Here is a 16,722-nt window from a genome sequence, read left to right as displayed (position 1 = left end):
GATATGCATTTTTATTCTTGAAAATAACTTTCATTCTATGCTGTATTTTTGAGGTTAAAATTGACTGAACATATATTAAACAATAAAGAAAATCAAGATTTGCAGTGCAGCTCACCTCTTTCACTAATGCTCTCGATCTCTCCATCCTCACAGCTAGTGTACTCAGGCGTGGAGCCACCTTCCTCCTCAGAGCTACTGACTGACATTTGCCGCTTGTTCCCTCCACGCTTTGACTTGTAGGGGCGGGGTGGGGGAGGCCGCAGGCATTCTGATTGGTCAGAGCTGAGGGAGTCATTACGCAGCATGATCTCAGCTTTTTCCCGCTTGGCTTTACGCGCCACACCAGCCGAGCCTGGCTCCAGGTGGCTCGGCTGAAGCTTCCTGTCCCTTTCAGGAGGCTCCCTGAGTTCAGGGGTTCCGGTGGGAGCAGCAGGACCCATGCGGAACCCTGGGGCAGGTGGCTGAGGGGCGTGGTTAGGTTTAGAAGCTTGCACCGCAGATCCTATTGTGCCCCCCACGGTCCTCTCCCCCATAACCCCTTGCTGTTTGCTCTCCAGAGATGGTTGGCGCTCCTCTGCCCACCTCCGGTTTGTTCTGTTCTCTGTGACCGCCTCACCAGCTTGCCTCTCAGGCATGCCTGTCTCAGCCTGTCTGAGCCGTGGTGCTTTTGGATGCACACGTTTCTCTTGCTCTGTTGGCTGAGTCTTGACAGGAAGGTGTGGATGGTTAGCTTCGTTTCGCCGTTCCTCTCGAGGTAGCCTCTGCTCACCCTCTGTCCTATTCAGCTCCCCCACACTTCTCTCCAGTTCAGCATAGCTCTGCTCCTGTGATCGGGCCTTAACCAGACGGTGAGTCTCTCGACGAGCGTCCCCAGCCTCCCACTCCTGGGAAGGCTGCGACTGGAATTTGGGCAATCCCCGGCGTCTCTCTGCTCGCGGTCTGGGTTTGCCATTCTGGTCTGAGGTTGACGATTGCTTTTTTCTGGTAAAGCAACAAAAGTGGAGGATTAGAGAGACTGAAAATAGAAGAGAGAGAGACATTGTGCTTCACTAAGAGCACATAAAAGGATTGCTCCTCATGAATTATACATATTATTCAGATCTATGCACAACATGATTCAAATGCATGTACGACAAAGCAACAAGCATAATAAGTAAATAGCACCCTGTGGAAACTGATGGAATCTCATTTCTTATAATTCCCAGCAAATAAACACCAACTGTGTATATTATCCTGCACAGAATTTAGCCTCCTGTTCTATCAGACTTTCATTTATTACACTAAGCTAAACTAAATATTTTCTATTCTATCTTCAAACTTCATGCAGTGTGATGAAAATTCAGCAGAAGGAATAATCTGTCTGCCTAAGAACCAAAAAGAGAATAAATGTCAGGACTTTAAGAGGTAGAAAATGTATCGAATGTGAATTGAGTGTTTTTTAATGGTTCCACTGATAAAATATAATCAAAGTTCATTTTATGTCACGATAACCTTTCTCGTGGCGGTTCGCTGCGGGATCGGGATGAAGGCATGTCGGCCGGTCCAGCAGCAGGGCCTTTGTTTGTGGGCAGCTGGGTGTCCTGGGCAGTGGAGGCAGAAGAACCAAGAGGAATCTGAGACCGAGAGCGCACTTTCTTGTCTCCTGCAGGATCTGCACACGTTGGTGGCTCACTCGCTGCTGTCTCCTGGGCCGTCGGCTTCGCCTTTGGCCCCTGTTCCGCAAACCATTCCCCTGAATTAGTGAGGATGTCCTGCTGCTTACGGCACTTGTTACATACCCACATCACCTGCAGAGAGCAGAGCACTGTAAACACGCTTAACCTTTTTTTTTTTTTTTTAAGGTTTCACCTAGATAGCATTGTCTAGACAAAGAGGAGCACCATAATAAGATCAGCACACACACACACACTGGAAAGAGCACAAATGTTTCAAGGCAAATCTGCAGGGGTTTTGTTTGTTTGTTTTGTTTTTTTAAGAAGTTGAACAAAGACAATAAGGAAGAATTTACAGCTATAAATTTACAGAAAATGACAGAAATGTTGGTATCATAGACGTCGCCAGACCCATTTTAGGGTAGCTCCAGCCACCCTATCTTATGGCAAAGCCACCCTATATATTTTGCCCTTTTTTAAATTATTTATATCTTTGTTTTTTTTTGGGAAAAAAAATAAAGGCAGTAAAGCACTGAACATGAGCCATCAAGAACGCAAGTTAATCCGAACAACAGTTTCTGCTTGCTTATTTATTGTTTAATGCAATATTATTAATATCGTTATGATTCCTCCTCATTGGCTCTGTGTCAAGCGTCACGTCGAGTGGTAGGCTAGTAGGACTTAAAAAACTACGCGGGCATTCTGCAGCAGGCGCGGTGCGGGCTTCCATTGAGTTGGGTTTGCAGAGAGTCAGAATTCTATGCTTTCATTTGCAGACACACACGGTGAGATTGTAATTTGATGTCAGTGGTTTGTATTTGCTTAACTTTACCTAGGCTATATTGAGTCTTCTGTAGAATGTTTACATGATGATTTGTGAAGCACTTGCCCTCTTCAGTTTGCGCAGGAATGCATGACACCTACCATTGTTTTTTTTTCACATTTTTGTAGTTTAGCTGGTGAAGTTGCTTCAGCAAGCAATTAAATGATGAAAGCAATTTTAAAATAGAATAGAAATGGTGGGAAGTGTGTCCCCAAGGTGTGATGCTCTTGAAATAATGAATTGATTGACAGCCTTAGTAGGTGCTCTGAAAAATGTTCGGCGCGCGCTGCGCGCGCACAATACCTTTTCTCCTCTGGGTGCTAAGCTACCCCTGTCTCTCAAACCTAGTGACGTCCCTGGTTGGTATGCCTTTATTGAAAGTGTACCTACACTGGACTGTAATAACACATGTATTGAGACACACTTATCACACTTAACACACTTATCGCTACAGACTCAATGAAAATAAAGAATAGTGATTAAACCAGGAAACCTAAATCTTTGTTGAATTTATTAACTGGTCACTCTCTGATCCTAACAGAACAGTGTTTTATTAAAGGCAGGAACACTTGGAGGGTAAAAGTGTTTCGCATAAAGATAAAAGATTCAGAGGCGGTGCTGTAAAACATTAACTGTATAACATAAATAAGTTTTGTGCTACAAGTACCTATTTAGAGTGATAAAAAGCTTTGGCCTTTTCTGATTAGATTAGATTAGATTAGATTAGATTAGATTAGATTAGATTAGATACAGATTTCTATGTATTGAAATGTTTTCTATATAATAAAATCATTTCTAAACTTTCACAGTTCACTGAAGCTATAACAATAAACACTTCTAAATCCACTCTTCAAATCTTTGACTAAAGTAATTTAAACCAAATGTAAATAATAAAATATAATGTCCAAAAATATTAATTAATCTATTTAGGAAACAAACAAGCAAACAGATGTATGGCTGTTTTGCCTAATTTGAATCTATATTGTGCAAGTTGTTTATTTTGTCTTTATTAACAGTACTTTCATAAAGTTTTGAGGCATCTATAAAATCCAAATATCATCTTGCCTATTGGGAAGTGGATTTTTATTGATCTACTTCATATAGGAGCATTTGCATTAAAACATTTATAAAGCACCATTTAAATTTATGGAATCAATTTTGTGCCAAAATGTTCATACAATACTTTTGAAATATCAAACAAAAACGACAAATCAAAATACAAAAAACAAACAAACAAACAAAAAAAGTCAATTTTTTTAGACTGGCAAACAAATTATTATGTAATCGTGCAAAATATCAGTCTATTACTCTTCAGAAACCTTTTATTTTTGTTCCGCGTCTTTCTCAGTTTTGCTTGACGTAATTTATTTTGGTTGCGATTCCAGCTTTCTCGTTTGCGCTCCCTGACTTTCTGCTTGCAAACCATATAATTTTATATTGAATCTTTTTATTATTTTGGGTAAATATCATATTCATAGATGTAAATGGGGGGGAAGGAAACCTTCATTTGCTGCGTTTAAAAATGAGGTCAAATCATATATGAACTCTCTTGAAGGACTGAACAACCGCAAAGCCGAAAGGACAATTATTTTGATGGCAACTTATAATTTTCTTTCTTTTCTTAATTAATGACTATGTTTCTTTCTCTACCCCACCCTTCCAGTGTTTTGTATAATGTTTGGTTTTTCAATAAAGAGGAAAAAAAAAAAGACTTTCTGCTTGCAGTTTTGGCACAAACTTCACGTGTGGGCGGGCTGTCCAGGAACGCATTCCCATTGGCTAACTTGTGTTTGACTGACAGCTACGCTCAGCCATTCCCTACTCGGATTCTGGCGGACTGTTTGACGAGTGACCGATCCATTGACGGTAAATGAGGATCGAGTGGACTTCAGTGGCGACTATGATATTGAATTAATTCAACAAAGTGTAAATTCAATATCATAGTCGCCACTGAAGTCCACTCCATCCTCGTTTACCGTCAATGGATCGGTCACTCGTCAAACAGTCCGCCAGAATCCGAGTAGGGAATGGCTGAGCGTAGCTGTCAGTCAAACACAAGTTAGCCAATGGGAATGCGTTCCTGGACAGCCCGCCCACACGTGAAGTTTGTGCCAGAACTGCAAGCAGAAAGTCAGGGAGCGCAAACGAGAAAGCTGGAATCGCAACCAAAATAAATTACGGCAAACAAAACTGAGAAAGACGTGGAACAAAAATAAAAAGGTTTCTGAAGAGTAATAGACCGATATTTTGCACGATTACATGAATAATTTGTTTGCCAGACTAAAAAAAATTGACCTTTTTTTTGTATTTTGATTTGTCGTTTTTGTTTGATATTTCAAAAGTATTGTATGAACATTTTGGCACAAAATTGATTCCATATAAATTGAGCTTACCTATATAATAAGAAAAAAATGTATTTGGTTCAGATATTACCTTCTGATGTAATTGAACCTGTATTGAAACATGCACCAAATGGATCTTTTTCACAGACTCAAACCAAAGTAGTAATCAATCCTGCATTTATCACACTATTCTGAAGCAACTAAGATGTCTCAAAGCTTTATGAATGCACCTTTAGTAATACAATTTTTTTTTTCTTGTATGATGAAAATGTAAAAAAAAAAAAAAAGGAACAATCTTTAACAGGTCCTCATAATGATGATTGAGGATTCTGCTTTCTTTTATGTAAAGACAATATCATGTCTTGTGACATATGGTGAGTTTTTCATTCGCCTTTTATAAATCCTCTATCACGTTATTATAAAAGATTTAAAATCCTTATGAATGTGTTACCACCACCTGAAAGGGGAGGTGCCAAATTAGCTAAAACTGTGTCGGTAATAAATGTATTTACAGCAATAATATCAATAAAATACCAAATACAAGGTATTATTTTTACAGACACAATTCTGAAATAGGGACCGAGTTGCCGAGCTGTAGGATGGATTTATACGCCCATAAAGCATGGACATTGTCCATATTCTCTGTGGGGAGACCTGATGAGAGTGATGGCAGGCCAGGTCTTGTTTTCCTAGGCATTAGTAGTTCTCTCCGTCTCCCTCCCCATATCCACACTCAGTCCCTGCTGATTCCTTCAGGAGGAGGCGACACAAAAAGACCTTGGCACATCCCCTATTTTCCTTCTTTTTTCCACTCCTCTCCTCCTCCAGATTGCTTTTGATTAAAGTGTTAGGGAGATGGGGAGGGGGCATAAACATGGCTATATTTATCCAGGCAGCCATGCAGCCAGCACCATCAGGAGCTGCAAACAATTCCCCAGCTCACTACAAAGCTACGGTGGGTAAAGACATCCTCTGTCCCCCACAAACACAATGCCCAACAACGGTTCTTACATGCACACACCTACACAGACACAAACACATGCAGCCTTCTGGTGCTGATGCCTGTGCCAACCAAACACACTCTGTGGTTATAGCGGGATAACAGTGTTCACATATGCCACCTGCTACCATATCTCCTGTCCTACTTTCTTCTTTCTCACTGTCAGAACACAGAAACTCATTTCACATTTACAAGATCATCTTTTACCCTATTAAAACCTTGCTTTAATCAAGCATATTTCGCGTTTCTTTGACGTAATGTTAACAGAAAACCAAAAACAAAATCTATAGGAAAGAGTGAAATAATGTCGTCTAACTCCGATGCTTGGTGTCCCGTCGGTGAAGGGATATAGAGATGATACTGACATGGTGTGCTAGTGAACAGGAAGATCAGGACAGAAGAGACAGGTCATGGCCATGGACTGCGGAAAAGCATTATGCCCTGATTGAACAGGCTTGGAGTGGCTCCAAACTAATCTAAAGCAAATCAGCAGCAGAATCTCCAGCTGTCAGATATGGACCCAGACCCTTCCTGCACGGATTAGACCAGTCCTACCACCAGTATACTGCACACCACTATAGGGCAGTGTATGATTGCGGATGTAAAGCATACTGTATAACATCCCAAAACATCTATTTATTCACATGAACATACAGTACTATATTACATCACAATTTAAAATTCAACACATGACATGACATTTGATCATTCAGGTAACTAATCCAGGTTTGACACGAGGCCCCAAAAATCTCTCACTCTAATCTGGTACACTGCTGTGGATATTACTTCAAAGGTCTTTAACTAACCTCGAAAGGCAATTTGTTATACACTTTCAAACCATCTCAGGGGAGAAAAGACAGCACCATTAGCCATTTCTAGGTGCAAAATCTAGGACACAGTCTACTGCGTGAGTTTGTGTGTGTATATGTGTGACGTGGTAGTAATTGAGGGGAAATTCTGATTAATCTTCATCCATTTCCAATAAGAATGTATATAAAGGCATCGCTTTGCGTGCAAGGTATTACATGTATGAAGTATGCTGCCTCGTGGAAAGGCTCTGAGGTTGATGAGTGAATTTGCTGTACACTTTCTATGCACCAGATTAGATGAAGCTCATGCTTACTCTAAAATATTCACCTAGTGCTTGTGCAAAGCAACATTTATTTGAACGCATAAAGAAGTAGAAATCAGAATGCAGCCATAATTCACTGAGGCTTTAATGCAGTTTATGGTGAGAATATACCATAAATTAGCCAAAATTTCAGAATCAAAGCAACAAACTGCAGCAAATGTAGAAATGCTGATGAGTCACAATAGTGACTTCGTGACAGCTAGAGAGGGTGGGGACAACTCATTCATGATCAAGAAGGAAAGAGCAAGCGAGGGAGCAGGAAAAATAAGGAGTGTCAGATCAAGCCCTGTAGAATATGTACTGAATGATAGTGGAGTTGTAGTGAAGGGGAAATTATCAGAGTAATCATCTTAAAAGCTTCCTATGAAAATGCAGAGATGGACTAATAAATCTAATTGAGTTTATGGAGGGTGGCACAGTGGTGCAGTGTTTAGCACTGTTGCCTCACAGCAAGAAGGTTCTAGGTTTGAACCTGCTGATTGACTGGGGGTCTTTCTGTGTGGATGCCTTTGTGCATGTGCTCCCTGTGCCTGCATGGGTTTCTTTTGGGTGCTCCGTTTTTTTTCCCCACAGTCCAAAGACATGCAGCTTCGGTTAACAGCCTCTTAATTGCCCCTGAGTGAATGGCTGCCCATCTCTCTGTGTTAGCCCTGCAATAGATTAGTGACCTATTCAGGGTGTACTGCTCTTCTCGTCCAGTGGCAGCTGGGATTGGCTCCAGCTCCCCCCTTGACCCACAATGGATCAGCAGTACAGAGAATGAATGAATGAGTTTAGGGATGAAGTTTTTGCCAAATGCATACCATGGACTCTCAGAAAATAAAGTACTTTTACGGGTACAATGGCTTGTCACTGGGGCAGTACCCCTCTAAGGTACTTATTTGTACCATTTATATACTGATTTGGAACATATATGTACCTTTTTGACCCTAAAAAGGTACACATAGTTACCTTGAAGTCCAATAATGAGCTCCAGGGGTACATTAGTGTAGATTGTACCTTTGGGGACAAAAATGGACTCCTACTGTACCTGTGTTTCTGACAGTGTATGTACTGCATATTTCATCTGTCATTCTATCTTCCTTCAATTTTTCTAAATATCCATCCATCCATTCATCATCCGTAACCACTTATCCTGTGCAGGGTCACAGGCAAGCTGGAGCCTATCCCAGCTGACTATGGGTGAGAGGTGGGGTACACCCTGGACAAGTCGCCAGATCATCACAGGGCTGACACATAGACACAGACAACCATTCACACTCACATTCATACCTAGGGTCAATCTAGAGCCACCAATTAGCCTAACCTGCATGTCTTTGGACTGTGGGGGAAACCAGAGCACCCGGAGGAAACCCACGCAGACACGGGGAGAACATGCAAACTCTACACAGAAAGACCCTCGCCTTCGACTACACTACCGTGCCGCCCACTTTTTCTAAATAAATAAATAAGTATAATTCTGAACCAATACAATGCCATTTATACAGAATTAAGGATCATCTAAACATTTTAAAACCTGATCTAAATCACAAATTCTGTATGATCCAGTAACAGCATCAGATCATCTACCAATAAAATCTAATTATTGTGTATGTACAGTATGTATCTGTAATATAATGTTATAGACATATCCTGGATCACTTTGAACCACTTTCTTTCCCTCAAAAAAGATGTATTTACACATCCATTTCCAAGCCACCTCCTATGGGGATAAGTCTATTTTTATATCCGCACTGAGAATAACGCATCTGGTTCTGTCTGCTGTGACGCAAAGAAGCTAGATGATTACAGACAGTTAGTGTTAAAGCAGATATAGAGACAGAGGATAAAAGAGAATACAACAATTCAAGTCTCCACTTTAGCAATTTACTCTAGTGTGCAAATAGAAGGCTAGTAGTGGAGGAGTTGAAAGGTGAAAGAATTTTCACCTACCCAAAAGTGAGAACTTTTAAATTACAATTTAGAAGCTGCCTTTAACACAAAAGCCTATTGTCCCGGCAAGTGGCCTAGTGGTTAGCGTGTCTGCTTCTCAATCGGGAGATTGCGAGTTCGACTCACGGTCGGGTCATACCAAAGACCATCATAAAAATGGTACCTACTGCCATCTGGCAAGGCACACTGTAATGCAGATGTGAGTGGGGAGTCAAACTCTCACGGTTACCAGAGGACTAGCCCCCCACTGTAACCCTAGCTATGTAATAGGTGAGAGCCCGAGGGCTATGGAAATGGAGATCGGCGCCGCCCTATGCGCCACTTGGCGTGGGAAGGATCTTTGGCTTTAACAGGTACAATCCACAGAAATCAAAAGATGATCAGCTGCAGTCTAAAGACACATCTCTAAAGTACCAATATATACTAGTGCATCTCAAACAATTAGAACATCCTGAAACAGTTCATTTTTGTAATTTAATTCAAAAAGGTAAACTTTCATATATTCTATATTCATTACACATCAAGGGAAATATTTCAAGCCTTTTTTTGTTTTAATTTTGAGGATTATGGCTTATAGCTCATGAAAATCACAAATCTAGTATCTCAAATTATTAGAATATTTCCTAAGATCAATAAAAAAAGAATCTACAATATAGAAATGTCCAACTTCTGAAAAGTATGTTCATTTATACACTCAGTATTTGGTTGGGACTCCTTTACCATGAATTACTGTATCAATGCGGCGTGGCATGGAGGCGATCAGCCTGTGGCACTGCTGAGGTGTTACTGAAGCCCAGGTTGCTCTGATAGCAGCCTTCAGCCCGTCTGTATTTTTGGGTCGGGTGTTTCTCATCTTCCTCTTGACAATACTCTATAGATTCTCTCTGGGGTTCAGGTCAGGCAAGTTGGCTGGCCAATCAAGCACAGTAATATCATGGTCAGCAAACCATTTGGTAGTAGTTTTGGCACTGTGGGCAGGTGCTAAGTCCTGCTGGAAAAAGAAATTGGCAGCTTCATAAAGCTTGTCAGCAGATGGAAGCATGAAGTGCTCTAAATTGGGGAAGCTATGGCCTAATGGTTAGAGAAGCAGCTTTGGGACCAAAAGGTCGCCAATTCGATTCCAGCAGGAATGGCTGAAGTGCTCTTGAGCACGACGCCTAATCCCCAACTGCTCCCCAGGCTGCTTTGGGTACATTGCTCTGGATGAGTGTCTGCTAAATGCCATTTATCTCCTGGTAGATGGCTCCTGATAGATGTCTGCATTGATGTTGGACTTGGTAAAAAACACAATGGACCTTGATTTCCAAATGAAATGCAAAATTTATTTTCATCTGAAAAGAAGACTTTGGTCCACTGAGCAACAGTCCAGGGGTGGGTTTCCCAAAAGCCTCTTAACACTAAGGCCCTGTCCACACGGTAACGGATTCAGGTGAATCTGATAAAATTGTTTATCGTTTCGGCCTGGCGTCCACATGGCACCGGCGTTTTGGGTGCCCCAAAATGAAATCTTTTGAGAACGGTTTCCAGAGTGGAAAAATCTGTCAACGGCGCCGTTGCGAAGTCGTCTGGATGAGTAGAACGGATTTGCTTACGATGACGTCACAACCACATGACTGTCAGTGCTTCACGCCGGGTAGAAGTGTAACGAACTCGATGCGAGTTGTCAACAAATCCTATAACTTGGTTCATGAAACGCGCTTACAAAATATTTTCACTGCTTTCCAAAAACAAAAACAATCCCGCCAGCAAAAATAGGGAAAAAAAAGGAGCGATCTCACCTCTTCAGATGTTGGTTTAAGTCCGACAATACATTCCTCAAAAAGGGCGTAGAAGAACAAAGTAATCCATCAACATGTAGCATTCAATTTATTCTGGACCATTAAAGAATTCTGGAGGATATCAGAATGTTGGCGTACCGGCTTCCATCTACCCCCATTCATTCCTCTTTCCGCGTCTTTCGTTTTACGCTACTGATTAATAATCAAAACTTTATGTGGCTAATGCTACAGAAGAAGGGGTTTATGCGCATGCGTCTACTTCTTCTATTGTTCTGGTGTCTCCAATGGGACCGTCTTACAGCGCACGTAGAGGTGTGGCATGTGTATTGCATCGTTTTCAGCAAGCGTTGCGTTGCCATATGTACCCGATATTTTACTGATCTGTTGCCCATGTGGACGCGATATTTAAAAAAAAAAAAAATCTTGTTGCCGTTGTCGTGTGGATGTAGCCTAAGAGCGGCTTAACTAGGAGACAGAGTGCTCATTGTGCTGCTCACGCTATCATTTTACAATGATCTTTGTGCTGCCATGCTTTTGGGAAACTCAGGCCAGTTCTTTCTCTCATTAGCCCAGGTAAGACACTTCTGACGTTGTCTCTTTTTCTGACAACCTGGCATTTTTAGCCATCCAGGGTTATTTCAAGTTGCCAGTGCCCTCAGTCTATTTTATTAAAACTTATGAAAAATATCTATTCAAAAATGTAAATAGTGCTAATAAGGGTAATAAAGAGATTGTTGTTGGTGATGTTGTTGTCTCTGGTTCAGGAGTGGCTTGATATTAGGAATGCAGCAGTTGTAGCCCATTTCCCGAAAACATCTGTGCGTGGTGGCTCTTGATACACCGACACCAGCCTCAGTTCACTCCTTGTGAAGCTCTCCCAAGTTCTTCAATTGACTTTTTGTGACAATTCTCTCAAGGCTGCGCTCATCTCTATTGCTTGTGCACCTTTTCCAGCCAGCCTTTTCAGCAATGACCTTCTGTGGCTTACCCTCCTTGTGGAGGGTGTCGATGATTGTCTTCTGGACAACTGTCAAGTCAGCAGTCTTCCCCATGATTGTGGTTGCGTGTACTGAACTAGGCCGAGAGATATACAGTATTTATACTGTTTCACTCAAATTCGAAATGAAATATTCTCATATTTTGAGATTTCTTTTGCGCTGCAGGCTATAATTATCAAAATTAAAATAGAAAAAGGCTTGAAACATTTTAGTTTCCATGTAATAAGTCTAGAATATATTAAATTTTCATTTTCTTAAATAACTGGTGGAAAAGATTGAACTTTTTCATGATATTCTAATTGATTGAGATGCATTAGTACTGTTTTATATATGTATGTATGTGTGTGTGTATATATAGTATATATGTATATATGTGTGTGTGTGTGTGTATATGTGTGTGTGTGTGTATATATATATATATGGCGGCACGGTGGTGTAGTGGTTAGCGCTGTCGCCTCACAGCAAGAAGGTCCTGGGTTCGAACCCCGGGTCCGGCGAGGGCCTTTCTGTGTGGAGTTTGCATGTTCTCCCCGTGTCCGCGTGGGTTTCCTCCGGGTGCTCCGGTTTCCCCCACAGTCCAAAGACATGCAGGTTAACTGGTGACTCTAAATTGACCGTAGGTGTGAATGTGAGTGTGAATGGTTGTCTGTGTCTATGTGTCAGCCCTGTGATGACCTGGCGACTTGTCCAGGGTGTACCCCGCCTTTCGCCCGTAGTCAGCTGGGATAGGCTCCAGCTTGCCTGCGACCCTGTAGAAGGATAAAGCGGCTAGAGATAATGAGATGAGATGAGATATATATATATATATATATATGTACGTACACGCACACCTGGCATGATGTATATGCTGATGAGAGTGAAATTTTTCAGAACATCTTGTACATGCAACACACACACACACAGGATATTAACACAAGACTCATGTCTCAGACCTCTCACAGCTCAGCATTTCCCCTTCCTGTCTCAAATAGCATAAGAACAGAACAAGATAAGGAACAATGGCAACTCAATAACCAGGTACATAAGGAATATGACAACATATGGCAGCTTTCCCAGCCAGTCAAATGAAAAATAACTACATAAGGTGATTCCACTGCCATACAGGTCTAGACAGCGCAAACATTTTCTACAGTTTTAGTACTGTTTGTACTGCTTGTACTGGCCATGCTCTTTCAAGACAGTCACATGGGCTTCTCAAGGGTTAAGGACTCTAAATCATTCTGTATTATACAGAATCAGGGATTGTCACTGTGTACTTTAGCTGCCAGAACAAGCAGCCTCCAATACTGCACTTCTGCATTCAGAACAGAGAAACAGATACTGTAAATAGGAAGGGCCCTGAACAGCAGTTTTTGTGTAAGCTTGTGTAATGTTTAAAATAGTTACATGGCTTTAAAAACACCTGTGGAGAGCCTTATCCATTGCGGGTCATGGGGAAGCCGCAGCCAATTCCAGCTGACATCGGGAGATTGCCAATCCATCGCAGGGCTAATACAGAGAGACAGACAACCACTCACACTCTCATACACACCTATGGGTAATTTAGAGCAGCCAATTACACTAATCTGCATGTCTTTGGACTGTGGGAGGAAACCGGAGCACCTGGAGTAAACCCAGGCACGAAGAGAACATGCAAACTCCACACAAGAAGGCCCCAGATGGCTGCAGGGCTCAAACTCAGAACCTTCTTGCTGTGAGGTGACAGTGCTAATCACTGTGCCACCATTTTCTATTTTTGTCATGGACAAAAAAAAAAGAAGGGACTATCAAGGGAAAGAAAATTACTGATAGTATATCAAACTAATCTCCCCAACAAGAGCAGTTATATTCTACACTGTACTCTGCCTTGCCGTTTTTGACATCTCTGGCTGCTGTGAGTGATGGAGCAATGCCTGTAAGTTTATCATATATCAATCAGCTTCTGCAATTCTTTAATATCATTTCATTTCCATTGCTTGTTGAGATGGAGCCAGGCGGAGTTGGGCTCTGCTATTGGCATTGTCAACTGCAGCCAAACAGGTGAGATAAATGGAGTGACAGGAGAACTGTGGAATGGAAGAAGAGGCTGGATGGAGGGTGCACTCGCCACCTCTGACAGCTTGACATATGGGGGCAGCAGCGGGCAGAGCTAGCTCCATAACTCAGCATGTTATAAATCCCGGATAAGGATGAAAGACTGCCACAAAAAAAGATTACTGTCCATTTGCCCTAATGAGCCAGTATATCAGTGCCTGGAGACACTCGCCCCCTGACCGCCTTCACAAACACTCACTCACCCCTCATATACTGAGTATTTCCATTGTTAAATACCAGATCAATAGTATAAATAATTTATTGCAGGTCTCTGCTGATGTTACAAAACTCTGTCTCGCACCATTTTCTCACCAAGACATGCATCTTGTACTCGACAAGCTAGCTGTGGATCAATATCATGATAAGTTTAGCCTGGCTCCTTTTCCAAACATTGGATTTGCTCTGAATTAAGCAGATCAATAGACCCCATGAATACGGTACGCACATGCTTTATACAGTTCTTCAATCAGCTACACATGAGCGTATGCATTTCATTATGCTCTTGTATCTCCCTGAGGATCTGTGCTAACAATAAAAACAATGATTTCACCTGCCCAAGGCCCCTTACCTGCAGTGCTCAGTCTCACCACTAGTCTGCACTGTGTCACAGGTTGCTCTTCTACATAAATAAGATCCCTGGACAAAATATATGTGTCATTTCTTTGCCTAATACAATAGAAAGCAAAATTAATCTTTGCCAGTTGATATAGGTGATATTCTTGCAAGGGTTTTTTGTCCTGTAAACTTTTTTTTTGTTAATGTCCATTTCTTTGTGCACATGAGGCTTTGTCTAATTAAATATGTATACATTTGCATACTTAATAAAACCCAAAATATAGTCTTTGGATGATCTTCGAATTAAATATGTATGTGACTGTGAAGATGCTCTCAGCTGAAATATTTTTACAGAACAGTATGCTCTGTTAAATATCAATATAATTTCTTTATTGTTTAATTGTACTGTTCAGAAAACACCATAAAAGTTTATAAAAACATTTTCATGTATTCATGGAGGGTTTTTTTTCAGTTTTAAGTCTAAAATAAATCTAGCAATCATCAACAACATGGGACCTTCTTCTGTAATATGCTTCTACTTTTACTGTGGACGTGTGCAAATATCTTCACGGCTGTTTGGTTCAGCCTCTTTACGAATACTATGATGTGCTCTGGTCTAATGCTGACAAGACAAGCCTCGACAGATTACTAAGGTTGCAGAAGAGAGGTGACCGCATTATTCTACAAAAGAAGACCAGAGAAGAACGATCTGAAACTTGTTCAGAGTGTTCGGTTGGAGCCCTTTAACTGATCGTTGGACTTTCCATAAATGCCTATCTGTATTCAAATGCTTGAAAGGACTTTGCCCATCATATCTCAGGAACATGCTTACCCGCAATTCTGAATTACATAACTACAACACTAGAAACAAATCTAACATTCACATGGTCGAAATATCATCCAAGTCTGGTTATAGATCCTTCAGATATCCTGCTGCTAAATTATTCAACAGTCTGGATTCTATAGTTATAAACTCCAAGTGTGTTAAATCATTTTGCTCAAACTATTGGTTATGTACGTATATAACGAAAAATGTTCTAGATTAACTCTAAATTGTCCAATGTCCTGAAACCTCTAAGTTATTATAATTTTCATACTGTTAAGTTTCCATTGTCAGTACAAATAACTAAAAATTTTAATATTTTATCCACATTATTACATACTTGCCAACTTTTCAAAATTCTCATGCGGGAGAAAAGTGCGTGAACGACATTTTCAATTGGACGAGGGTATGATGCGCGGTTGAAACGATAAAAACAGTGGATCCCGATTCATTGCAAACTATTTGAAATTTATACAGTTAAAGAGTTTTTGAATTGTTGATATTGTTCTATCAATTACTATAGGTTATGGGATTCATGTATCAGGCATGAGAGAGCTCAGAGTGAAAAATCTGAAATAATACTCTTGTCTTGAATTTTAATATAATAACAATGAAAGGGAAGTCTTAAATCAGATTTTTAGCTGGAAAATCTCATGCCTGAATATTGTATACATACAGAGACCCACAGAAAACAACACAAGTGATGCTTTAGAAGAATGTTTATAATTTCTTAAAATAGTCACAGTGAATGAAAGTATTATTGGACAGCATCAAATGGGTTTTCCTTCTGTAAGCTCATGTAAAAATACAGAGAACTATAATATCATATATAAATTAAATAAAATTTTATTAAGATTTAACCAAAATAGTAACAACTCAATTAAATAAATACTGCACTGTCTTAGTACTACTAAAATGCATCTCTCTCACTAAACACTTTCCAACAGAATTTTTAAAAAGCACGAGAAATCCTATCCAAATCCTATCAGAATGCATCAAAGGAATTTGCTCATTTGCAAACTTTGGCTGAAAGTTTTCAAACAAAATTTAAAAATGGCCCTATAAATACTACCATACTATCAAAATATACTCCACAAAGAAATTCACTCGAATGCAAAATTTTAGTACTACCAAAATACACTCACTAGTAATCTTTCACTTAAAACCTATCAAAATCAATCACTTTCCAGATAATTCACTTGTAAACTTTCACTTAAAACTTTCAGACATAAATTGAAAATAGCACTAAGACACTACCACACTATTCAAATACACTCATCAAACAAATTCTCTGTCATGCAAAATTTCACTAAACACTTTAGAAGTTGTACAGTTTGTTTCTGAAATGGAATGGAAGACTAGTTTAATTTCACACTCAAATGTCCACTATATTCTGATTTAAGGTATCTTTACCTTAAAATGTGTAACTGGCTGGTCAAACATTGTTTATCCATGGAAATTCATTCTCCCATGCAACCTGGTATTTGCATTCATATTTTTGCTGTTTGGTATTGGGTTTAGTGGCCATGATGAATGGCTGCTTGTAAAAAATGTCGGACAGCCTGGGTGAATCCTACATTACAGAAGTGACTGTCGTTCTGTTCGTTGATTGGT

The 16,722-nt window shown here is 40.4% G+C and overlaps 1 protein-coding gene across 1 annotated transcript in view; it reads right to left on the bottom strand.

Annotated features, from left to right (window-relative positions):
* LOC132889483 (regulating synaptic membrane exocytosis protein 1-like) overlaps positions 1 to 16,722 on the bottom strand; it is a 134,793-nt gene that overhangs the window by 60,089 nt on the left and 57,982 nt on the right. Inside the window, exons 5-6 of the mRNA XM_060926034.1 lie at positions 1,492 to 1,787; positions 116 to 981 (exon numbers count right to left, since the gene is read on the bottom strand). Coding sequence (XP_060782017.1) covers positions 116 to 981; positions 1,492 to 1,787 — 1,162 coding nt within the window. The remainder of the gene's footprint in view (positions 1 to 115; positions 982 to 1,491; positions 1,788 to 16,722) is intronic.

The sequence above is a fragment of the Neoarius graeffei genome, chromosome 7 (genome assembly GCF_027579695.1).
Source record: "Neoarius graeffei isolate fNeoGra1 chromosome 7, fNeoGra1.pri, whole genome shotgun sequence".
Lineage (NCBI taxonomy): Eukaryota > Metazoa > Chordata > Actinopteri > Siluriformes > Ariidae > Neoarius > Neoarius graeffei.
This window is presented reverse-complemented; position numbering and strand designations above follow the sequence as displayed.